Below are 27,103 nucleotides of genomic sequence, written 5' to 3'. Positions count from 1 at the left end.
AATCGAACAAAATACCGGAAGCGGAAATGAGAAAGAACGGAACCGGACGTGGGCATCACCTGACCCTCTCGTTTTTATAGGAAGTGAATTGTGAGTTCAATATGGCAGTTGTCTGAAACTGGAGCATTACCTGTTTTAAGCAATGAAATAGATTGTTAGATTAAGTTTGTTTTTTGCTTAGTTCCGTCATGGCCCAGAGCTTTCAGAACGTGCAGGAGTTAATCCAAGACTCCTTTGTCCCCATGGTGGCTGTTCTGTGCAGCGAAGAAGCAGAGAGAGTTACTAACAAGAACAACCTGAATTTCGCTGAGCTGCTGAGGCCTTTTTGCCGACTAACGTCCGAAGGTAAGAACAGCAGTTCGCCTCCACTTTGGCCACCGACTGTCACTTATATGTTTCCGAGATAAGGTGTTTCACGTTAGCTCTGCGCTAACAACTTGTGATTTAGGCCGGTCAAGAAAGTAGCGGTGCTGCATTGACAGTATCCAGATAAACATCCAGGACCGCCAGGTGAAGGATGGGCGGCTGAGACCAGAAATAACTTTAATTAGATAAGCGACTGAAACGCTTTGCTTCGATGCAGAGTCCAGTACTAGCGATTAATGACAACAGCAGAACAACAAGCGTTTCAATGTCGGCAACAATCATTAAACCTGACGTGGAACTTTGGCCTAAACATTAAAGGAAAATGTAAATGTCTAAAAACTTTTTATTACTGTCAGAGGTAAACAGCGCTGCTAAAAAAAAACTCTATAAATGATTGTATTAGGATTTGACGGCTGACACGCATACAGTTACTACAACAATTCTAATAAATTTACTGCTGCAAAATTGTTCAAATTGTGTTGTTAAACTCAACTGAAAACACTCTTTGCATTATTTTTAGACCCATTAAGCAGTGGTTTCAAATGAAGTCCAAGCAAAAATCGTGAGACAAGGGTAACCTATAAAAGGAACACTAAAGCAATAAAGGGATTTAAACTAATAAAAAAAAACAATTACGAAAATTCAACTATTTTAACAAGACTATAGTTGATCTTCTAAAACCAGAGGATAAGCTCTGGACCTATTATGAATAATTATGCAGTCACAAATGTATTATTTGTGGTAAAGTTGGACAAAAACACAGTGGAAATTCATGTTGTTTAAAAAAAGTCCCAGCGGTTTCATGTGCAGCATATACATTTACTCTCTACATGCAGTAAAGGAAGAAACCGCAGTATTTTAAGAGCATTCTTTGCTCCTACAAATTATAACAATCGACTTCAGAGTAGCAGTGTTCATCTATTAATGATTTAAGGAAAAGAATGTGCTGTTCTTGACTTCTTTTGGCTTTTTCCTTTAGGTCACATTAGGGACCCCAACAACCAGTTACACATTGTGAAAAACCTGCGTATCTGCGTCAATAATGTGATGACAAGTTCAAGCGCACCATCTGCTACACTCAGCCAGGCTCAGTGCCGAGTTCTCCATGATGTGGTTTCATCCTGTCAGCCACATGAAGGTGCTGTGAGCAATGTGGTCACAGCTGGAGACTATGACCTCAGTGTCACTGGTAAGAATTGCTTGCAAACTTTATAAACCTGTCCTAAAATCTGATATGCCCTCTGTCTTTGCAGAGAAAGACAATTACACTCAAGACAGGAGAGTATTTGGATATAAGGTGTAAAACATAGAACAGAGGATAAGAAAATCTTGCTGGCTGACCTTTGCTGCTACAGTGGTAGTTTTCTCATTGACAATCAAGCAGTGGTCTATAACTCTGAAGCCCAAAGGCATTAGTTGGCTGATCACACGCTGAGCTTCTGCAAACACTGAGTGTTGTTAATAATGAATCCTTTCAAGAAGATAAACAGTGTGGGGAATAAGCTTCTGATTTATATAGTTTAGGGTTTCGGCTGCTCAAGTTAAGTTGTGCTCAATACTACATTTTGAATGCAGTTGTGGTTAAATGAAACGTTTAACCATCCTTCACATTTTAGCACAGTTTATGACACTGATGAGAATCTGATCAACTGGATTTTGATTGTGTTTGAGGTAGAATCCTTAAAATGATCTTGGGTGCAATAATGTGTGTTGTGCCAACTGTCAAAACCTAAAACCTGCCTTATGAAACAATGAATGTTTCCCTCTTGCTCTTTGTTTGTAGCCACCACGCCTTGGTTTGAATCCTACAGAGAGAACTTCCTGAAGTCAATGCCTGCCTCTGACCATGAATTCCTCAACCACTACCTTGCTTGTATCCTTCACATTTTAGCTGTTTACCAGCGTCATTTATTTTACGTTAAATACTTAATTGGCTTTATTCATCTAAAGTACAACTTAATATTATAATGGGGTGTTTTGCTGAAGTTACTTCTCTGCTCTAGAATTGATTTTCTAATCATCATTCATGGCATCTCAATTTAAAACACTTGAATGACATCTAATCTTTCCCTCCATCTTGTCTTTAATTGATTGCATGTAGCTCCTGGTTATTTCCTTGACCTCCACATTTTGCCAGGTTTACTGGTCGTTTCTTCCACTGAAGCAGTACCTTTGGAGCAATTTCTCAAGCTTTCCCAAGAGCAGCACAGGATTCAGCACAGTGGAGAATACACTAATCCCAAGTGGTTTATCCCCAACACACTCAAGTACTATGTATTACTCCATGACATGAGTGAAGGGAATGAAGAAAGGTAAGTCTCCTGTCCAAACTGTCTCAGCTGTGTGTTTCAATGCTGACTGGAGGGAAAAGGCAATTGAGGCCTCAGTAGTTTAGACGTACAGCAGTGTGATGATGGCTTAGAGTCTTCTGCGTCACCTCTGCATTATGGCCTATCTCAAACTCAAAGGGTGTGCCAGCCTCCTAAAGCCAAACTGGGGGAGCCTGATTGCTGATTTCTCTGGCTTCTGTTCTACTCTTAAAAGCTCTGGGAATATTAAAATAGAATCTGAGGGCAGGATGAGGCTTCTCATAGTAGCGGTTAGATTTGACAGTGTATCATTACAGTGCTCAAGGCCTTAGGAAATTACCATTAGAATTATTGCATCCTCTGTTCTGAACTGAGAAGTATGAAGTTGTGGGCCATCCAGGATTTTTTCCCTGAAAAGCTTCTTGGCTAAGTGGTTGAAAGGAGAGAACCCCCTTCCTAAGGAATGGGTTTGCAGGTGGTAGTCACAGACCATTTCCCTCTTCTTACCTTTCTGGCTTGGTCTTAGCTAGTTTAGAATCTTTCTACAGCCTTTACCAGGTAGTGCAGCTGTTCTTAATGGCCATGAGGATTGCTGTGTCTCCCATCACAGTATAAGCAGCAGGAAGGAGACACCAGGAGTTAGACCAGTACACCAGGAAAGGTGTGGGGGAGACAATCCCACAGCAGGCGTTCAACAGGCCAGCCTAGTTCATGTCCTGTCACAATAGTCAGAAAGGTTGGGGCGTGAGCCTGACCTTCACACTTGGGGCCCGTGCTTGTCTGGCACTGTGCAGCCTGACTGGCTTTTGCTCGACGACACCAGTTTTGGCACATTTGCCATTTGAGCTCTTGTCCAGGTTCTGGGAGGTATATTCTTTGCTGGGCTGCAAATCTGCCACACGCAAGCAGGAGTTGTTGATGCCGACGACAGCATTGATACTGTTTGACCGGCCGCCATCAAACTGCAATTGGAGCACATCTAAAACCACCTCCATATGGCTGATGCCCTGATTTAGGTCTGGGAGAAGGTCCTCACACATTGAAAGGGGTGCATACAGGCATGTGGGGGTCACCCACTACAGTATGAGATGGCTTCAGAAAACTCACACACACTCACCCCCTAGATTTGGAGTTTTATGAATCCTCAAGCGGGTTGAAATTTGTGTTGCCTTTGATTATTCTTGTGTACAATTTGTTGTAATCAAATGATACGTTACTTAGCTTAATTTTTCAGTCTTCCTCAGAGTGTTTTAACTGTTGCACAGTTGAAGTGCCATTTGCTGACCTCATCACAAAAACCATCCAGCAGAGAGTAAAACAGGAAGTGATTCAGTCTATGAGTGCAAGGTTGATGAGATGGAAATCATGTCAAGATCTCCAAAGACTAAGCTTGAGTTCAACAAGCTTTATATTTGACCGTATTCATACTGTCTTTGCAGGGCAAATCTGTCTTATGAAGATATGAAACAGCGGTATGGTCCCCAGGGCTGTGCTCTGTTAAAAATGAACACTCGCTCCATCTCAGCTGATAATGGCGAACAGATTCCAGACCCCTGGTGTCAATACCTACACGCAAATTATCTGTCCAATCAGGTGAATATTGTTGCTCTTTGATGTGCAGGCATTCTTCATTGTTTTTCATCCACAACAGTAGTGATTTAAAGTAAGATCCACTTTTGAGTGAAGACTTTAGCTTTAGTGCTCTGATGAGGAATCGATGCAAGATCACCTGAGTTCGTTCAAGAACGCACATCAATGGTGTCATGGTCTTATGATGTTTGTTGTTTTGGTCACTTCTGTGCCTCATGTTACCCTTCTGCAGGAGGTTCTCGAGGACGTTGCTGCAGCTCCCAGTCTTCCTGCTGAGAACAGTGTCAGCGTAGCTGAAGAGGACTCTCATCACTCAGGGAAGGGTCAGTGACCTTTAACATGCTGTTAGTAGCACCTCACATATACTCCCTTCTAATTAGTGTGTGTGTGTGTTTGTGTGTTGGTTGATACACACAAGTGTGGTTTAGTTACCGGTAACACTGCTGTAGTTTCTCCCTTGTTAAGTCTTCCCTTTATTTATTTGAGAATGTTGCTTCAGACCTGTGGAACGGCTAATTTCTCTCACAGTTCCACCTTCTACCACCTTCTTCTTGTTCAGGCACTCAGCAGACCTCTCTTCTCTTCCCTCCCTGCTGTCAGATTACTGTCTTTACTCATCTCTTTTAGGATTGTTTGTTTGCTTGTAGAAACTCAGAAACATGAATCCAGCCAACAGTTATATTGTGAGTTTCCTTCTAGATGGTGTCTGCAACAACAGGGAGATCAGCCCTCTGAAACTGGATACTTTGAGTAGTTTGGGCAGCCTGCACAGCGTCAGTACCGCCACTGATGGAATGAATGATGCAAAAGGACTGGAAACCAGGGTAGGAGGACCAAGGAGCCACGGAGTGTGCCTGACCTTAAATGACCACGAGCACATCAGGCAGTTCATTCAGGAGTTCACCTTCAGAGGCCTGTTACCTCACATTGAGAAGAACATCAGGCAGCTCAATGACCAGGTACTGCTCACTTTGCATAATCTAACAGCTGTGGATGTCCACTTTATCAGACACTTTAGTCATGGCATGAACTAAAACACTCAGATCTACTGTTTTCCCACCTAAAAGTGAAAAAGGTTTTCAAATGAACAAAGAGAAGCCTTTCAGCTTAATTCCCAGTGATCCAGCGCTGTTGCTCTGTGAAGCTGGAGCCAGATGTTGGATCCAAATCAGGGTTCATTCATCGTCAGATTTCAATCTTCCTACGAGTATTTGACATCATAGAATCTATCTTCCCATGCACGTGCGTGTGTGTGGGTGGGTGTGTGTATGTGGGTGTGTGTAAAATGTGTAATAACAATCAATCCATTAATCTTTATTTATATAGCATCTGTCACAATCAACATTGTTTCTAACAGATGTTGCAGTTGTAGATGAAAAAGAAATCAACTGCATATGCTTCAGATAACCTCACCATTCTATTTTAGTAACAGCCTGACTGGTGCACGTGTTTGTTGTGGCTGCAGCAGTGTAATTCCAGCTGCCACACTCATCATATGCTGCTCTACCCACAGCTGATCTCCAGGAAAGGTTTGAGTCGCTCTCTGTTCACCGCAACCAAAAAGTGGTTTGGTGGAAGCAAAGCCCCAGAGAAGAGCATCAGTGAACCAAAGAGCACGTGTGGCCTTTTGTAAGCACTACTCACACCTGCTGCATGAGACATTGACCCACCACTGGTCTACCCCACACAGACTGTGGTGACCTGATTTTCACATCCCTGATGACAGGTACCCACCAGAGGCCCCGGAGCTGCAGATTAGGAAGATGGCTGACCTGTGTTTCCTTGTTCAGCACTATGAACTAGCCTACAGCTGCTATCATACCGCCAAGAAAGACTTTTTGTCGGATCAGGCCATGCTGTACGCTGCAGGAGCTCTGGTAGGAACACGCTCGTCTGTCCCCCCCATCACGACCAGATGTGGACTATTCATTCCACATGTTGCAAATGATAAAATCTATCCAAAAAAATGTGAATTTCAAGGGTGAGAAGTTGATGCTGCATAAGGAATTGTGGAAGTAATCCCACGAAATATAGTGACATATTTGGACATATTTAATACAAATGAATATAGTGACTGAAAAAGCAAGCCTTAAATAAACCTTCATGCTTGATTGCTTCATCCATGCTGTTGTGTGCTCTGCTCTATCTAGGAAATGGCTGCTGTGGCAGCTTTCCTGCAGGCTGGAGCTGCCAGACCTTATCCAACACATTACATGGACACGGCCATACAGACCTACAGAGACACCTGCAAGTACGAACATAACAAAGACACCTTCTGTGGACTCTGAAGGGTTAGATACGCGCTTGTGTCAGTCGGAACAGTTGAAAATTCACTTTGTCCCCACATTCTAAGAAGAACTTAGAATTCCTCCGTCTTAAGGGTTTTATTAGAATTTTCCCTCTTTAGGATAAAAGTGATTCACAGAGCATGTGAGGCCTTAAGATGCTCCTGAGGTGGAAACCTTGAGGAAGCCTCAGAGTCTTAAACAGAAGATGGAGGAAGGACAGAGGAAGTACTGATGTTCTCTGAATATGGAGGTTCCTTTTATTGAGTTTGCAGGGTTGACATTTGTGGCATTTTCCATTTTTTTTGTTTTTCTCTTTTCTTTCTTGGTACAACTGGCATAATAATGAGCTCCTTTCCTGGTTGTATTTTGTTTATATTGGAAATCTTATTTGTTGCGAAGGGTTCGGTAAATGCATGTGTGCGTGATAGGAGGCAATGGGTTCGAATTGATTCGTAATTTCCCTCCTAAAACTCTTTGTTCTGTTTCAGCAGCAGCTCTGCTCTTCTCTCAGATCGGCTTTCATTTTCTTTTCTTATTTCATTGGTTCTTTTTGTTATTCTCTAAAATAAATGTGCCAGTAATCATCCATGCTCACAGCTGAGCCTGCGTCCCTTATTAATATCCCATAATCTATGGGGGGACAATTACCAGCATGTACTGCAATGAAACAACAATGATAAACAAAACAATATAATCATGGTGATGACAGAGTTCCTAATAAATGTTCTATGATGGATGATCTTACTGCCCTTTCATCAGCAGGAGTGTGTTTGTTTCTGTAATATCACAGTTTTTACAAGACCTTGTTACCTAGCAATGGGGGTCAACCGCACCACCTCACTAAGATCAAAGTTTCTAGCTTCTCTTCGTTCAGAGTTGCTCTCAGAAACTTCCTAAGTCAGTCAGCTGAGACTCCATGTTGGTAATATTTGGGCTGAATTAGAGACTGCGTGAGGTCTCTGAGTCAATGTGCTCCTGCACTGCTTACAAAGAAAGAAAATATCAGTTGTGTTTTATGTGTCTGTCCCGTCTCCTTTGGTCCACGGCAGGAACATGGTGCTGGCTGAGCGCTGCGCTTTACTGAGTGCTGAAATACTGAAGAGTCAGGGGAAATATTCAGACACTGCTACGCTCCTCATCAAAATGACGAGTGAGGTGAGAAACATTTTCACTCCAGTCGTTTGCTCCATTTACTCCAGCTGCACTATTGTTACTGTTAATCAGGATTCTTGTTAACATCCCAGCTGTTAAATTTGGTGTTGAAAACTTGAAACTAAACATGAAACTAAAATCTGAGATTTTATACCAAAGGATGATTTTATATCAGTGGCGTCCTTCAGGGTGCAGTTGTAGGACCACTAATACTTAGTATTCAGATAAATCTGGAAAGGGCCTTCTGGCTACTCTATACTCTCAAGATGATATTTAAAGACTATTAAAGACTGACAAGAACCACATTGTATAATATGCAATAATTTAATTTTAATGAATGGTGGTGTTAAGTGTAGTAAATAGACTCTGTTTCTCCCAGCAGCAGTAGCTTGACATACTAAACAACTTCTGGGATGGTTGCCTTTATCTGTGTCTGACCCGCAGGACTCGGACCTGCGTAGTGCTCTGCTGCTGGAACAAGCTGCCCATTGCTTTATTCATATGCGTAACCCCATGGTGCGCAAGTTTGCTTTCCACATGATCCTGGCTGGTCACCGTTACAGCAAAGCAGGACAGGTAAGACTGGCTGTCATGTGCGGCTAAACTGTTCACACGCTATTTGAAGGTCTAAGATTTTCTCCATCACATTAGTAGTCGTTAACATCCTGATTGTTGTATTTTTAAAAGTTACTGACCTTTGTATCCATTTTAATTTAATTTTCTCATCTTCTCGCCAATGTTTTTCCATTTAGCGGAGGCATGCGCTGCGCTGTTACTGCCAAGCCATGCAGGTATACAAAGAGCGGGACTGGTCTTTGGCCGAGGACCATATCAACTTCACAATTGGTCGGCAGTCGTTTACTCTTGGCCAACCAGAGAACGCTCTACTGGCTTTCCGACAGATCCTGACCAATGAAAGCAGGCAGACTGCCACACAGCAGGCTGCTTTTCTCAGAGAGTATCTCTATGTTTCCAAGGTAATTACACAATGGACAAACTTATCTGACCTAATTTGTAGACAGTGAAATTCTAATATTCTGACATCAGCACTGACACAGCCCATGTACCACCTTTACTTGAAACAATATTCCTGCTGGCTTTGTCCTCATCAGCAGGATAATAAACCTGCCGCGACATAAAAGGGGTTCGTCAGCACTTTGATGAGAAAAACCAGTTTAAAGTGTTTGCTTGCCCTCCAGACTCCCCCCCCATCCTGGCAACTTACAGGACATAAAGAACATTGTGGTGCCAGATACCACAGGCAGGGGCTGTTTTGCCAGGAGTGGGGAGGGGGGCACACAACAGTAGGCAGGTGTTCAGGATGTGTAGCATGAACGATGTAGGGAATGATGGATTAATTTGGTTGATTAAAAAATGGCACCCTTAATTCATCCAGGGTAGGGGCGCAATAAAGGGGGGTAGGCTGGTATAGAATCATATAAACTATGAAATATTGTAAATGTTGCAACTGAGACATCACATGTTAGTGATAACATCAATGTTAGTTCGGTGTTGGGCAGACTCCATACTGATCCAGGCGTGTATTTATATATGGATCAGTTATTCCAGACATCGTCTCCATAAATACGATAAAAATGGTCTGTGTGTTTTTCAGAGTTTGCTAGAAACCAACGATGTCTGCTGCCCCCAGTTGCCTCTTCCCTGCATCAGCAGTGCGGCTACCAGAGTCTACTTTGGACATCAACGCTGCCAAGCAGAAGGTGAAGTATTTATCTTTTTTTTTTTTTTTTTTTTACAAACCTTTATTAAAAAAAAAATTGTTTGACAGTAAAATGCATGCAATGACATTCCAAATATATGGGTCGACCGAGTGAGGGTTTAACGTTACTAATATTAAAAAGCACAGTGCGAAAAAATATAAACAGTATTTCAGTGTTGCTAAAAAACCCTGAATGCTGCTAAGTTCCATCAAACCAGCAGATGGAATAATAGACAAAAAAACCCCAAGATGGAGCCTGTCTACCGGTGAATCTTTTTCAGATGTAGATGAGTTTAAAGTGTATATTCATCTGTCTAAATCCCCTCCTGCATTTTTAATGATGGTCAGAGGAACAGAACATATTGAACCATCATTTTTCTGTTCTTTCGCCTTAATTTGTGTTCTCATGTTTGTAATAGAACTTGAAGTCCTGACTTTTTAAAAGATCTATGGAAATGAAGATTATTATTCTCTATTTTACAGACTTTTCCTACACAAAATGTGTTCCTTTATTCTTCAATGCTAATGGTCAGAAATAATCCTTGTTCTTAACCAACTATTTAGCAGGTTTCTGCAAGGGGTAAAGTTTGGAACATGCTTGTTTCCAAGAATTTTAGAATCAAATCCATTTGGAGGACAAGTTACCTTAAGTGCTTTTAAACATTAGACTATATTCATCCTATATTTGAGCCTGTCTTATATACTTCCCAATACTTTGGCAATTGCAAGGCTCACCATAGCCCCAGCCCAGTCAGCAAACTGGCGCATCGGGAACGGGAGGGTCAAAGGTTGCAGTATAGTATCAGCTGTAGTAATAGTAGTATTGACTGTAGTGTTCTCAATTTTTCAGGGGAGAAGCAGGCAGCCACTCATGTGTCACTCGATCAGGAGTATGATGCGGATTCGGCAGCCATATGGCACCGCCTGGAGGAGCAGCTGGTGGCTGCCGCTAACCGAGGTGTCATCCCAGTAAACTTCCAGCCCACCCAGTACTGCCTCAACAGTCAGACGCAGAATTTGCGCCAACCATTGGCTGTGATGGAGGGTGAGATGACCTCAATAGGCACATTAGAACTGTAATGGTCGCATCAGGACTAATACGGTCACTCAGACTGGAAACTAGCAGGTGCTACATTCAGAATCTCGCTATATCCAGAGTTGTGGAGTAACCAGACTCTAGACGTACTTCGTCTGCCTTCATCAAGCTATTGTGATGCAGTTAGGTGCTGATGAATACACTGTGAGCAAAGACAAACTGCACAAACGACATAACTGATGCACTCGGCCAACATTCCAATCACTGACAACAAGAAGAGGGAAAACTCCAAAACACATACTGTCAATAAATTATAATATCATCACATCTTTGGTTCTTTGCAGCAGTTTAATTCAAGAAGTAACACAAACCTACACCCCACTAAAATGGCATTTATTGATAACCTCCGTGTTGAAGCACATTGTTGGACTGTAAGTGAAGGTTCAGATGGACGGTGAGCTTGCTAGAGCTCTTGGCTGAGTTTGGGGTTGAGCAGAACAGCTGACCAGAGCTCTCAAAGATCTCATAATCCAGTGGAGCTCGTGACTTGTGCACCCCCGCTGAACTGTACGTTAACTTTGTCATAACATTAGGACGCTGATTATCTCTCCATTATAACACCTGTCATCTATCACACAACAATTAAAAAGAAAACATACACAGGAAATAAACCAATCAGTGTATTGGGCAGAATTCTTTAAAACGATCCATTGAAAACATTTTAATCAAATTTAATCTCACCAGCTAATAAATACCCCATACATCTGCACTGCAGCTCCATATTGATCAGCTCTGTTTGTGTCATCTTTGCAGAGCCGATTATAGTGGAAGTGACATTCAGGAACCCTCTGAAGGTTTCTCTGGCCTTATCCAACCTTTCTCTCCTCTGGAGCTTTTCTCAAGACGATGCACCTAAACCGGAGGAGCCGCCCATTACTAATGAGGAAGAGCTTGCTCCAGGAGTGGGTCACCAGCGCAGATCTCATGCCTTTGAAAAGCTGATCAAGGATTTGATGCTTTCACATCTGCTCTTTTTCTGATTTTTCAGAAGAACGATGACGTCATTACTACTGAGGTCATTCAGGAATTTCCTATCGGTCCAGATGAGACAAAAATGGTACAGTGAGTCAAGGAAGCTGTGGAAAATTGACCATTATGGTTGTCAAGTGTCATTAGATGGGCAGGAATGGTATTTGATGCTATCACTGGAAGACGGACACAAAAAGTGTCAAGAAATATAGAAAGATCTGAAGGTCCTAGTGATTAAAGTGTGTTTTAAAGCTCACAGGATGTGCAGCATCTTTTATCTCAGGAGGGCCACAAAAAAGGCATGTTGATGCTTAACCTTAAAGGAAGCGCTGCACTACGGTCACTTTATTATAGAATTAGGATAGTAAGACTTTAATGCAGAAATGGTGACACCTAGGAATAGTCGCATCTCTGGCATGAAGGCGATTAATGGTTATAACCTCCGCTTGGTTAGAATGATAACAGATCTGATTGCGGACATTATTATGTGAAATTACAGCCATGTTCACTCGTGGTGGTTCTAGTTCAGCTTCTATTCAGTTAATATCAAGCTTATTTAAATTCTACATTTTTCACTATGTAAATAACCTTGATATCAAGCTCAATTAAGATCTTCCAGTTAGAATCTGCTGACTTTGTTTCTGTCATCAGGCCCGACTCCAGCTGTTACCACACAAACCTGGCAGGCTGAATATTGTAGGGGTAGTCTACGACCTCGCTGCAGACCCCAGAACTGACAAGGCTCCCAGCACTGATGGTAACACATAGACACACACACACCAACTTTCCCTTTAAGCATTAACATTATTTAAGACGGTCAGTTCAAACCAGCATTTTGGTGTTTCTGCTCTACCTAAAGGCAGTAGCAAGTTAGCCGTATCTGGTTTTCATATCCTTAAAATCATACACATTAGGTTTTATGCAAACAGTCAGTTTTATGTGGCAGTGTAAATGATTTGTTCCTTAAAAAGTAGCCGTTAAATCATGTTTCTCATTCTCAACAAACAAGACGTGGAAGTGACAGTGGTCCGTGGCAAGCAGGACCTCAGGATCCAAGGGCCGCGACTTAACCAGACTAAGGAGGATAAAATGATGGTGCGGCGAGGTCTCGATCAACGGCTCAGTCCCATCATCACACCCCCTATGCCCCTCATGGAGGTAAGACTTGCAAGGCCTTAAAACGAACCCCCTCTCTACATTCATGTCTGATATCTCCAGATCAATCCATACTGGTCCATCCATATATAATCATCACACCACTCCTACTACAACTCCCACATTGCACTGCAGCACATATACGTGCACGTATTTACTGTCCTCTAATAACAACTACCTGCTTCATTTAAACTGTGTGCCTTATATAACACAAGAGTTCAATCGAAGGGAATCATTGTAGATGTGAAAAACTTTTGAGGTCTTTTGTGGTTTAATGTGTTTTCTTTACATCATTTCTCTGGAATAATGTACAGATAGTTGGCCCACAATGCTGTGGGACCACTTGTGTGTGCAGCAACCAGGTGCCCTTTGACACTGTGTTTGTGTCCCAGGTTTTCTTTCTCAAGTTTCCCACCGCTCTGCTTTGTGGGGAGATCAGGAAGGCTTATGTGGAGTTCTATAACGTCAGTGGCGTGGCGTTGTGTGGCCTGCGAGTTGTGTCAACACACCCAGATTTCTTCACATTTGGCAGCCAGTCCACCTGCCGCTCGCCCCTCAGCCCCACCTCTGAAAACAGCTCCGCCTACAAGACTTTGACGAGGGCTGAGGCGTCCCAGACGTCTGTTCCAGCTGACCATTTCAGCCAACCATCCACTGTGGTGGAGATCCCAATAGAAGGCAGCACGCTGGGGCCAGGAGAGTCCACCCAGCTACCATTCTGGCTCAGAGGACCAGACCAGGAGGGAGTCCATGAAATCCATTTTCTCTTCTATTACCAGAATGTAGACCAAGTGAGCAAAAGGAGCAGGTGAGAAGTTTTTAGGTTTGTGACTGAATTAGTGTTGACTGTCGCATCACTTCCTCACTTTATGTATGAGATGATGTAGAAGGTCTAAAAACCAGGGTTAAATCTAAACTGCTGCTGATTGTTTATTTCTCCGTGTCCACATGCTTCACCTGAAGTCACCGGGTGTTGCGTCACACCGTTTTCATCTGCACCAGCCGCTCCCTCAGCGTGCGCGCGTCCGCCTGCGTGAGCAACGTTCCTCAGCAGCAGCTGGTGGAGGACGGAAGCACCGGGGGGATGTTGATCTTTGTGGATGTGGAGAACCTCAACGTGGTGAGCCAGCCGTGCACAGTCCGACAGGCTGCTGAGAGGCTCCCTGCTGCTGCAGCTCACCCTCTCCTCTCCTCTCCTCTCCTCTCCTCTCCTCTCCTCTCCTCTCCTCTCCTCTCCTCTCTCCTCTCCTAGAGTGACACAACAGTGCGGGAATTCCACATCATGCAGATTTCCAGCAGCAGCCAAAACTGGTGCCTGTGTAAGTGCATCAATCCAGCCAGGGAGGAAGGTGGGTCTGATACACCACTGGGTTATACAGCACTGTATGTATATGTATGTCCTACTGTACTAGTGTTTAGTATATGCTATATGAGCAGCAGCCCTGGGTGACTGAGGCACGTGTTGATATAGACGAGTTGTTCTGAAGCCTCTCACAGCAGCCTGTTAGCAGCTCATGGAAACCATGGAGACCAAACACCTCGTGACTGAGTCACTCTTCTGAAATACCATCCATCCATCTATCCATCCACCCACTCATCCATCTATCATCCATCCACCCACTCATCCATCCATCGACCCATCCATCCACCCACCACTCATCCATCCATCCATCATCCATCCATCATCCATCCATCATCCATCCATCCATCCACCCACCACTCATCCATCCATGCATCCAACCACCCACCCACTCATCCATCCATCCATCCATCCATCCATCCACCCACTCATCCATCTATCATCCATCCATCGACCCATCCACCCAGTCATCCATGCATCCACTCATCCATCCATGCATCCAACCACCCACCCACTCATCCATCCATCCATCCACCCACTCATCCATCTATCATCCATCCACCCACTCATCCATCCATCCATCCACCCATCCACTCATCCATCCATGCATCCAACCACCCACCCACTCATCCATCCATCCATCCATCATCCATCCATCCATCCATCCATCCATCCATCCACCCACCACTCATCCATCCATCCATCCAACCACCCACCCACTCATCCATCCATCCATCCATCCATCCACCCATCCACTCATCCATCCATCATCCATCCATCATCCATCCATCCACCCATCCACTCATCCATCCATCCATCCACTCATCCATCCATGCATCCAACCACCCACCCACTCATCCATCCATCCATCCACCCACTCATCCATCTATCATCCATCCACCCACTCATCCATCCATCCATCCACCCATCCACTCATCCATCCATGCATCCAACCACCCACCCACTCATCCATCCTCCGCTGCTCCTCTTTAACATCGTAGGTTTGTGAGTCGGGGTCTTTTCCAACCTCCTGCTCTCATTTCTCAGGGGTCCTCTCTGTAGATCACTTTAGATCCGTCTGATCTTCCTTCAGTAAAGGAGAAAACGGTTCTGTTGGAGGTTGTGCTGCGTTGGGCAGGGTCTTAGAATAAGATTCAATTTCCTGCTTCTGCTTTTTCCAGATTGTAAACTGGGAAGCCAAGAAAGAGCCAAGTTGTGTTTCAAGGCCACTCGTTGCAAACAGCACTCGGGTAACTTTCATGTTTACAAAAGACAAAAACCAGTTTACCTTCTGTGGTCACAGGACTGTGGATTCATCTTCTTTCTTACCTTTTTTCTTTCAGCCAACATGGATGTTGAAAAGTTGACATTTGCAGACCTGAATCTTGGCAGAGAAAGGGTAACTCCTAGCAGTGCCTACGCAGGATTTCTGTGGATTCCTCAATATATCCTTGATCATTTTGCTGTTGTGTGCAGATTATCAGTTCTTCCACCCCCTGTGGAGAGTTCTTCTCTTGGAGTCATCACATCCTAAAGTCTCAGCAGCGAGCGACTGTGGCCCCGTCGGGCAGCAGGACCCAACCTTGGTCTGCTGCTGCTGAGGGAGGCTGCTGTGATCTCGCCAACATCGTCAAACAGTCTAATGAGCTTGATCTCAACATCATCATCATCTGGAAGGTAAACGCACATTTACAGGATACCAAACCAAACAAGCACACAGGACCTCTGTTACCATTTTGTGATGCGTGTCCATGCAGGCCTACGTCATCGAAGACAACAAACAGCTGATCCTCGAGGGCCAGCTCCATGTGGCCCTGCAGACCATCGGCAAAGAGGCCACGTCCCTGAAGAGCAGAGAGGTGCAGCAGCAGTTCCATGAACATCTCTGACATCACAATGAATCAGTCCAACTCATATTGGCACACCTAGAAAAGCTCTTCAGAGCTCTATCGAGTCATTTGTCGTCAGCTCTCTTCTGTCGAATGTCCCAGCAGGATTGTGATCTGTGATTTCCTTCATTTATTTTGAGTTCCATTCACTGGTTTGCAGACTCCCCACAAACTGCTGGAGACAGGAGGCTTCTGATGATTTGACCAATCCCTCCACACCAAACCTGAGGGAACTGCAGCTTCTACTTAATCAGTTTTCTTTCCATTTGTGTTGCAGGAAGCTCAGGAAATGCAGCTGCTTAAGTTTAAGTCCGAGCTGTCGCCTCCCGTTGTTCCCTCCACAGAACTTTCCCAGCTGGTTAAAATCAGCCTGCACCACCCAGAGACCTACACACACCACTTTGTCCAGAACAGGTGGGGATATACTCGCTCATGGAGGACTTCCAAACAAGATACTCTCATGACCAGTTGCCCTCATGCATTTGTGTAAACCATGTCTTCATGAAGTCAGTGGCTTCAGTTGTTCTTGGTGTGTGTTGTGGGCGTGTGTTGTGTGTGCTGTGAGCGTGTTGTGAGTGTGTGCTCTAAGCGTGTGTGGGCGTGTGTGTGTGTGCTGTGAGCGTGTTGTGAGTGTGTGCTCTAAGCGTGTGTGGGCGTGTGTGTGTGTGCTGTGAGCGTGTTGTGAGTGTGTGCTCTAAGCGTGTGTGGGCCTGTGTTGTGAGCGTTTGTTGTGGGTGTGTGTTGTGAGTGTTGCTTCATTTCAGCTTTTGTTAGACTATTTCGGAGCCCCCCCCCCAGGATTAGGGTTAAACTGGACATGTGAATTTTCTTGATTGGGTTAAATGCTGGAAAAGAAACGAGTCAAACGTGAGACTGTTCCCACAGATGTTCCTTGCTGACTTTAACACTAAAGAAAATGGGCGTAAAAATGAGCCGACTAATGAACGTAATGTTCCTAAAGGGATGTGAGGCAGCAGATAAGGTGTCCTATGTTTCTGTCAGACCTTCTGAGCATTTTGCTGCCTGCTCCACTCTGGCCTCTCCCATAGACCCCAGAAATTCGAGGCCTCAAACAAATGCCCCCTCCAGGGGCACCTTTGCACACAAGGACACTGAGGTTTGAAGTGTTGGGTCTAGACCCCAAATATCCAGAAAGCGATGAAGATGGGGGGCTTCTCACCGTCTCTTCCTAGCATTTACTGGTGAAATCAGCCAAGAACACTGCAGAAGAGCAGCTGAAGAGCTGCTAAGTTGCTAATTGGGTTAGCATTCAGTCAGAGTAAACCTTAATCTCCATTAATCATTGATCATGAATCATTGGATGCTTTTTAAGGTGCGTCTTGAAATGGTTTTGTGTGTTTTGAAGTGTTGAAAGTACATCTGCCACATTGAGTGCGGAACTCCATGTGATACATTGAGACAAAGGCGACCTGCAGAGCTGACACACTGTTCTCTCTCTAGTCTTTGTGTGGTGCCTGTGACTCTCACACTGTCCAATTGCGCTATGGCTAAAATGGATGTCATGGTTGACCTACAACACAAGCCCACCAGGTTAGTATGTTCAGGGAGGGAGACCTGCCACCTCCTGACCCCCATAGTTGGATCAACATGCTGGAATGTTCTCATCTGTCTGTGTTGTGTTCAGCTCAGAGTCTCCAGATGCGCCCATTTCCTTTACCTGGGTGGGTCAGAGCCAGTACAGGCTGCACCTGCAGCCTGAGGAAGTGGTGTGTCTCACGCTGCGAGCCTGTTTCCTCCAGCCCGGGGTCTACAACCTGAATACACCCAGAGTGTTTGCTCGGCCCACTGAGCAGGCCGCCATGTGTGAGAACAACCAGCAGATGGCGACTCCAGCGCTCATCATCATCAACAAGGCTTGAGTGAGCGTGCGAGAGGACACGGAGACACCTCCCACCCACCACCACTACTATCTTCAGCTGGTACTGGCCATTTGGGAAAGTGGAAGCAGCTGATCATTTTCTGGGCCTTGTGACACGTCGTCCAAATAAACAGGACTTCCTTCCTCGAAAAGGGCCTCAATCAGCTTATGCATTTAAAGCGCCGCCTCCCGTCCTCCTTCACATATCCCATCGCCACCATCTCCAATTCACACCTGGCTTTGGATAAGGAAAGCGAGGTCATCTGTCATCTCCTCTAATAAAGCCTTAAAAGTCAGAGGCAAAGCTGTGGACAAATGTGGTCATATTAAAGTAGTCATGTGACAGAGGCCTCTTTGGTGCTGTAATAGACTAACTTATGCAGTACTATAACCTTTCATCATATGCTTGAGTTCATTATTTAACGGAGGGGTAGTTGACAGCCCACCAAGTACAAGAGGAGGATATCTGCCCCAAACATGCTCCACGTGGAAACGCTTGGTTTCCTGCTGTCCAAGCTTGCGTTTACCTCCATGTTTTGGTCAGTCTCTTTTATGTTTCATTTGATAGTTTTATGAAATATAGCTAATGTATTTATGATAAATTTGATGTAAATGGGAAGTAAATATGAATGATGCTGTGTACACTGTGGAAAAAAGATCTGAAATTGTACAATTGTAAAATGTAGGAAAAAAATAGTGCAGTGGGGAATCCTAACATTAATTTTAATGTATAAAAGTTGTGTGAAAACCCGTAATTAACGTGTGCAAATTACATGGAAGGACGTCATGTTTTTCAGTTTTATAAAGTATCGTGCTAATATCTGAGAAAATGAACTAATGGATAAATAACATCTGATTTGAGATCAGTTAACATGTCTGAGTGTGGTTCCTAAATGTCAGAATGAGCTCAGCCTTTAGTCTGTTCATACCCTGGAGGAGCCAGGTCCCTCAGCTGGACTGGACGGGCAGAGGCCCCCCCAGCAGAGCTGCACAAGGTGGAGCCAGAATCTAGGCCTCTGCCCCCTCCCCCTGTCCAGAGGAGCCGAAGATGCTCCTTTCATCCACACGTTTCACCACTAGTTTGTTTTGTTCTTTTATTCAAAGCTTATCAAAATCTAAACAGTCTCGCTAAAACAGGAATGAGAAGACTGAACGCCAGCATTTAAAGCTATTAAAAGTTCCATGAATTTGTCTCCTGCTTCCACTTCACACTCAATAAAAGAAGAAAAGCTGCACTCATCATTTTTAAATGGCAATTTAATATTCAGAAATAAACATTTGTCAATCAAAAGGTAGAAAAGAAGCCCAGGAGACACTGAAGACCAAAGGAAATATGCTGTCCTGCAGGAGAGGATGATTGACCTGCGATTCATGAATGTATAATAGGAAAATCTCTCTATATATAAACAGGCGTTGGTGTCATTGCTTTGATTGGCTGCAAAGATCAGGCCTGTAGAAGAGTCACGTGGATTAGAAACAGATTAGAACCATTTGGGAACGTGAAAGTTCTTGGAGAAATTAAGACTTTTACAATCTGAAAGGTTTTTTAGTGACGTGGAAAAAATCATTTAACAGGCGTCAGAGATGGAAAACAGCTTCATTTACAGGTGCTCGGCAGGTGAGATGTGGTGAGCGAGAAGGCCACAATGAGTCAGTGCAGAGATCAATGTAAACACACGGAAAGCTTTTCCCTTTATTCAACTGGTTGATTTCTTTCCCCACTCAACTAAAAACATCTTTCAGTGGTCAAGCAAAAGGTGCTGATTGTGAAACTGCTCTAAAGTTTAATTGGTGTCCTGCACGAGAGCTTCGTAAGGTGTCGTCTTCCTGTAGAGGCAGTAATGCTGAGTCAGGAACAGTATGTCAAAGATGACAGAAAAAGCACCGAGGCCAAACTTTGTAGGATCTCCAAAAACCAGCTTCCACTCATCTGAGGGAGGAAGTATGACAATCAGACAGGAGGTGGCGCCACTCAGAGCCTTCACAACCTGACGGGACACACGCAGGAGGGGACTTACTGTTGTTGTACGACTGTAAGAACATCTGCAGAATACTCAGAATCCCCCCACTGAAGTCCATCAGCACGCCACCGATGCTCCATCCCTCAGTGCTCTGTCTCCTGTAGTTCATGAAGGCCTGAAAACCAGTCAGAAAACCAGTCAGTCCGGCCAGTAGCAGCCAAAACCAGTTTCAGTCGTAGCTGTACTCGTTCAGTTTTTTGAGTTTCAGTAATAAATTTGCAAATGGTTCCAACTAACTTCTCCCACTTCGTCCTTAATCCACCTGGACGCGAACATGAGTGTGTGTTGTCTGTTTGTTGCTTGTGTGTGGGCACGTGCACCTGAAGTGTGACTGTACCTGTGGCACGTATTTGATCAGAGTAACAGCCAGTTTAATGTAGGAGCAGTAGTAGAGGAAGTCCAACCAGGTGATCTGCTTGGCTGCTGCAAGAACCAGAGTGACCAAAGCAAACGTCCAGCCAACCAGCAGCAAAAACACGGCTGTCCAGGAGATCTTCTGGTCTCCTCTCTGACACCAGGAGGAAATACAGGAAAGCTCATCAGAGCACCACCAACAAATATACATATCATAATATGACAACTTATTTTTACCTGTTAAATTCCATCAAGTATAAAAAAACTTGTGTAATTAGCAGTTCCTTGAAAAAAGTGAAGGGGAGATCTTTTAACAGCCACTCTTTTATTCACGCCCATGTTCTGTTGAGTCAGCCATTAAGGTGGAGATAAACCGATCCTTGATTTAAGCAGGTAAAAAACTCATTTAGATTCAAATTTCTCTTTGAAGAGTGACCTGGCCATGAGGGCAACAAAACAAAGCTACAGCTGTACATACGACAGTAAAGCAAAGGCAGTCACCATACTTAGAAATAACAACATTTATGCTAGAATACATGATAGATTAAAATAATTGAAATCGTTTCAAAAATAAAAGAAATTAAAAATAGGTACAATGCCCAATAGAACCTGTTTCTTGATCCTTTAGAATTGACTGAAATCCCCCCAGTAATCAGTTCAGGTCCTTCTGGAACCCGCCCAGGACCCAGCAGCAGGTTCACCCCAGCACATGTGAAAGCTTTGTTAGTCAGGTTAGTGTTGGTTCCAGGAACCAACACGTGGAGGACATCCTAGCTAGCAAGACTGGAGTCTCTACACACGTAGGAACGCAAATGGGTGGGAACTAGCTCCAGAAGAGACTGATCAAGAAAATGTGCAGACAGGCAAAGATGGACAGTTTGCTGCCGCATACAAAGCGCAGTGGTGCACAAGATCAGCTCAACCAGTAACACCAGGATGAGCCTTGCACCAGTCCCAGGAGATCACCAGTACAGAAGCAAATGAAGCTCCAGTCAACCAGTACGACAACATAGTGGATGAGTGACCTCTGACCCAGGGGGTCCTGGTGCCACATGTACTGTCAGACATGCTTGAAGAGCAGGTCTTATGGAAGCGACCCTGTCAGGCACCACAGATCACACAGGCTTCCCTGGAGCATCTGGCATCTCCAGACTGTTTCAGCTTTGAATGGTTGGTCCAGTGAAGACGCACCTTGTAAATGGCAGCCTGGCAAAAATAGACCAAGCACAGCAGGACAGCGTGCAGGCTGAAGAAGACGTCGTTGGAACTGACAGGATTGATTCCCTTTGGGTTCCTCTTCAGAAACTCCTCCTGCAGGAGGAAACATCAGCTAGTCAGGCAGCGCAGCTTCACCAAGGCCCACTGCTGCACCAACGGACAGAGTGGTGGGCTAAACTCTGAAAGAGTGTGTGTGTGTGTGTGTGGTGTGTGTGTGTGTGTGTGTGTGTGTGTGTGTGTGTGTGTGTGCGTGCATGTGCACATAAAGATAGCTTTCATACAGAGTTACCTGTATAAAAGGCACCCAAAAGAGGGACACATTGAAGACACTGTAAGCGATGAAACCAGTCAGGTTCAGAGCCAGGAAGTCAAAGTTGAGACCTATAACACTGAGAGAAGACACAATTTAAGCATTCTGTCCTCGCCTGAGTGGGCCTGTAATAAACATGTAATAAACATCACCGCTGTATGTCTCTGTACGTATCTGTGTGATTATTGAAGCCCTGAAGGAAAACTGGCTAATGTAAATAATAAATAATGTAATCTGTAGTCAGGAGGAGGGACAAAGTGTTTCAGTCCTAAAGGATGGAGGGACGAGCACCTCTTCCTCCTCCAGTTCTCCCATGCTTGTGGATAGAAAGACAGGGACCAGAGCAGAAAGTAGATCCATCCAACAATCTGACTGATGACTGCTAAGACGTTGCTGTGGATGACCATGAAGCGAATCCTGTGAACACAGACGCAGGACAAATTGAAGACACACAACGTAAACAAGACGGTGTCCAGCCAGGACAGATGGGAGTGGAGCTGTGACAACCATCGTTAACTGAATCCCCAGCTGGCCCCAGGCCTCCTGCTCTTCACCTGGACCCACCTGCTCAGATGCTGCAGCTCTGTACAGTTGCACTGTAGGTACGTGGTCACCTGGCCGACATTATGGGATGTGACGTTGAAGGTGACAGTTGATGAATGTCTGGGCAGCAACACCTAAAAAACGGCATCAGAAAAAGGCTCTGAAGTTTGGGGCCTTCAGCAGGAACAGAGCACCAACGTGCACTTTGCCAGTTAGGTCATGTTAATGGGAACCGGGGACCCCTGGTGAGTGCAGGATGATAGGACCAAGCAGGAGGTGCTGACACCCATCTGTCCACCTGTGGATGGCCTGTTTTAGCGGGACATCGGTACATCCCGATTAATAACGGCCCAATTTTCAGGTGGAAACTGACTTTTGACAGATTTTATCGAATCATTTTAGAACAGGTGATCTACTAACTGTGTTAAAGACTGAATATGCACATACATACTGTATATGCACGCGTACTTACATACATATATACTGTACATACAATGATAGAAGTACATTTTAGGCCTTTTAAATACATTTTATTTAAAAGGCGCCATTCTTGACACTTAAAGTCACCTCACACCTTCCCTCCACACATTATGTATTAAGATTAAGATTAAGATTAAGATTAAGATGTACTTTATTCATCCCCGTGGGGAAATTGAATTGTAGTAGCAACCTATACAAAGTATAGAAACAGAATAAATAAATACAGATAAGATTAGAAGGTTATAAGCATATATACAGCATATATTATAAACATATATATAATATATACATAATATAATATATACATATTATAAGCATTAAGTATGTGTGTGTGTGCGTTTGTGCATTACCTGTGTAGGTAATGTGATTATAGATGAATAATTCCTCTCGGAGGTGTAGGTTACATTTAAGTAAAACACAATTGGCTGTTGAACAGGAGAACTATAAAAAGACAAAAACACAATGTAAACACTGATCCAGCAAATTCTGAGAGTTCGAATACAGTTATACACACACACAGGCACGCACACATACATGCACAGACATTCAATCGATAGATTTAAATTCAGGAAATAATAGAATCTGAATATTTTCATGTTTCCCCTCTTTTATATTCCTCCTCATAACCGGTTTCACTGTTGCTTCATCCTAAACTATTTAGGCGTGTGTGTGTTTTTTAGCTAAACATCGCTACTGTGAAAGTAAAAATGAAAGTTTTGATAATTATTCGCAACAACAACATAACTGCACCCACGTGTTTGTGTGAGCGAAGATTGTGTTTCGGTGTTTACCTTAAAGTAATGTTGAGGCTGGCTTCAGAGGCTTCTGGAAGTGTGACAGAATCAGGAGCAAATAAATCTAGCCTGGACTCTGCCGGTGGGATGAACAGAAAAAGAAATGGGGATGACTCTGACCACGACACACAATCAGCAGGTAATAAAAGATCAATCAGAAGGGCATCGTCACTGGAGCTGCAATGTGTAATCATATTAGTTCGTCTTGCATTGACTCCTACAGAAAATGACTATTTCTCAAACAATTGGGATTACACAATGTAAAAAACAGACATCCTTTCCCATTAAAACAAGAATTCATGTATAAACAGAACTCACCAGAAACATTAATGAGCATCCACATGAACAGCAGCTGAGCAGGTTTCAAGCTGAGGCCGAGACTAGACATTACTGATGACCTGAACAGACACACACACGCATACACTCAATTTATTTTGAGTGATATAAAAACAGGTTTTTATGAGAATAATCATATCAACAACATTTAATTTGCCGAAATGAAACCACTTCAATTCCTGGTTCTCTGGCCTGGAGGATGCGTCACGTGACAGCTGTCGTCAGCTGACCTGCTGAAGTTAAAGTGTCTCTCTGTCCCAACTTCATCTTATTCAACCGAAGACATTAATAATGGCCAATATAGCCGCAACTGTTGGACCGAAGAGTTCAGCACTCGGCCGGATCAGCCTCTAGAAGAGCTTTGCTCCTCTGGACTGAGTGTTTACAACGTTCAGAAATGTCTGTAAGCAGCCTCTCCTGATTTTAGGTACAATATTTACTTTCGCGACTAACGTCGGACAATTAGATTGAACGGTAGTTTGGCTTTATTTGCGATAACACCTCGGTTTGTGCGGTTAATGTTTCGCAATTCGAAAAGATAGAAGGTCAAGTTTAAGCCAGAATAACATTGACTTACTGTATTTTGGCTTCGACGTCTTCTTCGTTGTTGTTTCCGAGATCACTACACACCGTCTGAGTGCAACACCGCCGCCTCTCGCCCTGAAAAGATTACTGCAATGACTGGAACAAGAGATGAACGCATCCCACTCTAAATGTGCATTGAAAAATAATAAAACATTTTTTTTTTTAAATAATTACAAGACGGATGAGACATTATCAAGGCTCAAGAGAGACTCCAGAAATCATCAAAAATCATAGTTTCTCCTTGAAGTTGCACATAAATGTCGATGGGTTTGGAGACCCGAAGGCGTTTCCAGGACTTTTGTTATTTCCATTACAATGAGAGGAGCCAGCCAATAATCCCAAACCAGATCCATCCCAGGGCAGATCCATACACCGCAACAGCTCTGTGGCCCACCCAGTGCAGCTCCTGCTCACCCACATCATCTTACTTGTCTACAGCAGGTCAACTGTCTTTCATTGAGGAATTAAAGTTTATCAGCATATTGTTGGATAAATACCTTTTACTTTATTTTACACATTTCTGTGTGGGGATTCTGGCTCTACCGTTGTAAAACCTTCAGCTGAAACATGGCTTCAGTGTCCCACCAGGTTGGCATCACTCAAAGCTTCCATTTACTTTTCAATTTGGTTCATTTGGATGATGCTTCCTTTCACTTCATCTAAAATGATTCACCACTGTGCAGGTTTCTCTGGGTGACCAGATAGCTTCCTTGATGTGGGTCTTTTTCAAATACAGACAACCAACAAAAATGTGAATGTTAGAGAGTCTAATCAAAAGTGGATCTTCTCTTTAAACAATCCATACTGGAGGGAGTCATTCCAACTAAAGATTCCATTAATCTAAAGAGAAAATAAAAAACAATGTTCAAGCTTGTAGTAAATATCCAGCTAAAGATTTGTGTAATGCAGAGGGTAAAATATAGTTATGAATCCAGTTAAAACTATTAGTTTATCCAGTGTTGGGAAATTATCCAAAAGGAGAAATTATTTCTTAATCCAATGGAAATGTACACCTGCATAGTTGAAGCACAAACTAAAGGGTCTTAATATTTATGCCACAGCATCATTTTAGTTTGACATTTTTTATAAATGAGGATAAAACCAAGTATGATTTGTGATTTGCAATTCTGCTGTTGACAATTGAGCTCATTGACAAAATATATGAAATTTGGTTTTAGCAAAAACCTCCAACACAACATGTGGGGAAAAGGAATGGTCTTGGTTTATTTCTTCTTCCAAAATTGTTTGTAGGAATCTACATTGAAGTCATCTTCATACTGGACTGCAAATTGCTGCTTTGGCTTCTTGGCTTGTCTCTTTTTCTGTCGGGCTTGTCGTTCTTCTTCCGACAGAGTGGCCAGATTAATGGGCATCTAGTAAAACACAAAACCTTTGTTTAGCAAAGCTGTGACATAATAATATATCCTAATAAGAAGCACCACAAGAGTTCCCTCAATGAACAGCTGTATATGTCTCCTATAATGTACATTAACTGTCCTGGCTTTTCCTCCCCCCAGTCTTGATGACTTTCTGTCAAAAATGGATCATTTTTCTATCAACTTTGTAGAAAAACAATTGTTCAATTGCAATTGAATAATACACAGACAGCAAATTACTTTGCACAAAGGAGATGAGAATCTGTCGTCTGCACTTGTAAACATCCACATCTGGTTTTGTGTCAAATCAGGCGGTAGACTATGGTGGACAGTGACAGCAGAGCAGCACTGAGGTCAGGTGTGCTGTAGTCATGGAGACGCTTGAGCCTGCAGCAGCAGTTGGACCTGCAGCTGGTGGTGGGCCTGCAGCAGGCCCCTGGACTCACTCACTCACCAGGAGGATGCGTCGAGGCTCTCTGTACTGAATATTAATTGTAGATCCGTCAGGTTGAACCAGCATCACCGGATACGATCGCTCGTACTTCTGCCGCCCACAGCGCACGACTGAAGTCCTGTTGGAGTTGAACTGGGGGGGGCAAGTGTGGACCAGACCCACTGGTGGCCCCCAGGAGCCTCCGGCTACTGCAGCGAGACGTGATGGTTTCAAGGAACCTAAAAATACACGACCCCTTCTCTCACACACACACACACACACACACACACACACACACACACCACACACACACACCACACACACACACACACACACACACAGTGTCAAATGTGTTATAGACGCACGATCAGCTGCAGCCAGGACTAATCCCCTCCTTTAGAGACTGTTTTCATTCTCACCATGACATTAGCCTCCTCGGAGAATAACACTTCCCTGAAGACATGCTAACTAAAGCAGGACAACGCGACACGGCAGACACCTGGACCTTCGGTTCTATTTCTTCTTCTTTGGTTTTAACAGAGGGTGCAATAGCAGCTTAGTGCTGCTGCCTACTGGCCGCGGCTGGTATTGCTCACGTCTCATGAAGCGAATATACTGCGCTGATGTCGGTCCTGCAGCACACTTAAGGCAAAGTTTAGGCAGTCAGGGGCAAAAAACGTGGAAATAGAAAGACATATATAGGCTTAATTTTTACTCTGCAACCTCTAGGGGTTAACGAAAAGTGCTCACTGTGAAGCAAATATGTCGTAGATGCATGGTCTTAAATACTTGTGACAGCTGGTGTTTATTTTATTTTCCTGTCTGGTGTCAGGTAACAGGAAAGAATATGAAGGACCTTTATTATAGAGAACAAGGAGAA

At 43.8% G+C, this 27,103-nt stretch overlaps 2 protein-coding genes across 2 annotated transcripts; one reads left to right on the top strand and one right to left on the bottom strand.

Annotated features, from left to right (window-relative positions):
• The first annotated feature begins 58 nt into the window (after positions 1 to 58).
• trappc8 (trafficking protein particle complex subunit 8) lies at positions 59 to 18,644 on the top strand. The gene is made up of 29 exons (XM_057039354.1): positions 59 to 345; positions 1,346 to 1,555; positions 2,150 to 2,239; positions 2,504 to 2,678; positions 4,115 to 4,268; positions 4,498 to 4,588; positions 4,965 to 5,224; positions 5,779 to 5,894; positions 5,992 to 6,142; positions 6,416 to 6,516; positions 7,603 to 7,708; positions 8,150 to 8,281; positions 8,458 to 8,682; positions 9,321 to 9,426; positions 10,276 to 10,470; positions 11,275 to 11,423; positions 11,510 to 11,578; positions 12,142 to 12,247; positions 12,500 to 12,648; positions 13,038 to 13,453; positions 13,609 to 13,765; positions 13,898 to 13,994; positions 15,187 to 15,255; positions 15,349 to 15,404; positions 15,482 to 15,682; positions 15,763 to 15,864; positions 16,172 to 16,308; positions 17,356 to 17,445; positions 17,540 to 18,644. Exons 1-29 carry the CDS (start codon positions 189 to 191, stop codon positions 17,772 to 17,774), a joined length of 4,302 nt encoding a protein of 1,433 aa, XP_056895334.1. The 5' UTR covers positions 59 to 188; the 3' UTR covers positions 17,775 to 18,644.
• A 368-nt stretch (positions 18,645 to 19,012) lies between these two features.
• Positions 19,013 to 25,629, bottom strand: ctns (cystinosin, lysosomal cystine transporter). Its single transcript, XM_057039356.1, has 11 exons — positions 24,407 to 25,629; positions 23,812 to 23,891; positions 23,491 to 23,569; positions 23,050 to 23,140; positions 22,241 to 22,353; positions 21,968 to 22,093; positions 21,656 to 21,755; positions 21,340 to 21,459; positions 20,132 to 20,302; positions 19,792 to 19,909; positions 19,013 to 19,703 (listed from the first exon to the last, which is right to left on the bottom strand). The coding sequence occupies exons 2-11, from the start codon at positions 23,879 to 23,881 to the stop codon at positions 19,558 to 19,560; spliced, it is 1,134 nt and encodes a 377-aa protein (XP_056895336.1). The 5' UTR covers positions 23,882 to 23,891; positions 24,407 to 25,629; the 3' UTR covers positions 19,013 to 19,557.
• Positions 25,630 to 27,103: the final 1,474 nt, after the last annotated feature.

The sequence above is a fragment of the Takifugu flavidus genome, chromosome 7 (genome assembly GCF_003711565.1).
Source record: "Takifugu flavidus isolate HTHZ2018 chromosome 7, ASM371156v2, whole genome shotgun sequence".
NCBI lineage: Eukaryota > Metazoa > Chordata > Actinopteri > Tetraodontiformes > Tetraodontidae > Takifugu > Takifugu flavidus.
The sequence above is the reverse complement of the archived record's forward strand: the minus strand, read 5'-3'. Positions and strand labels throughout refer to the sequence as shown.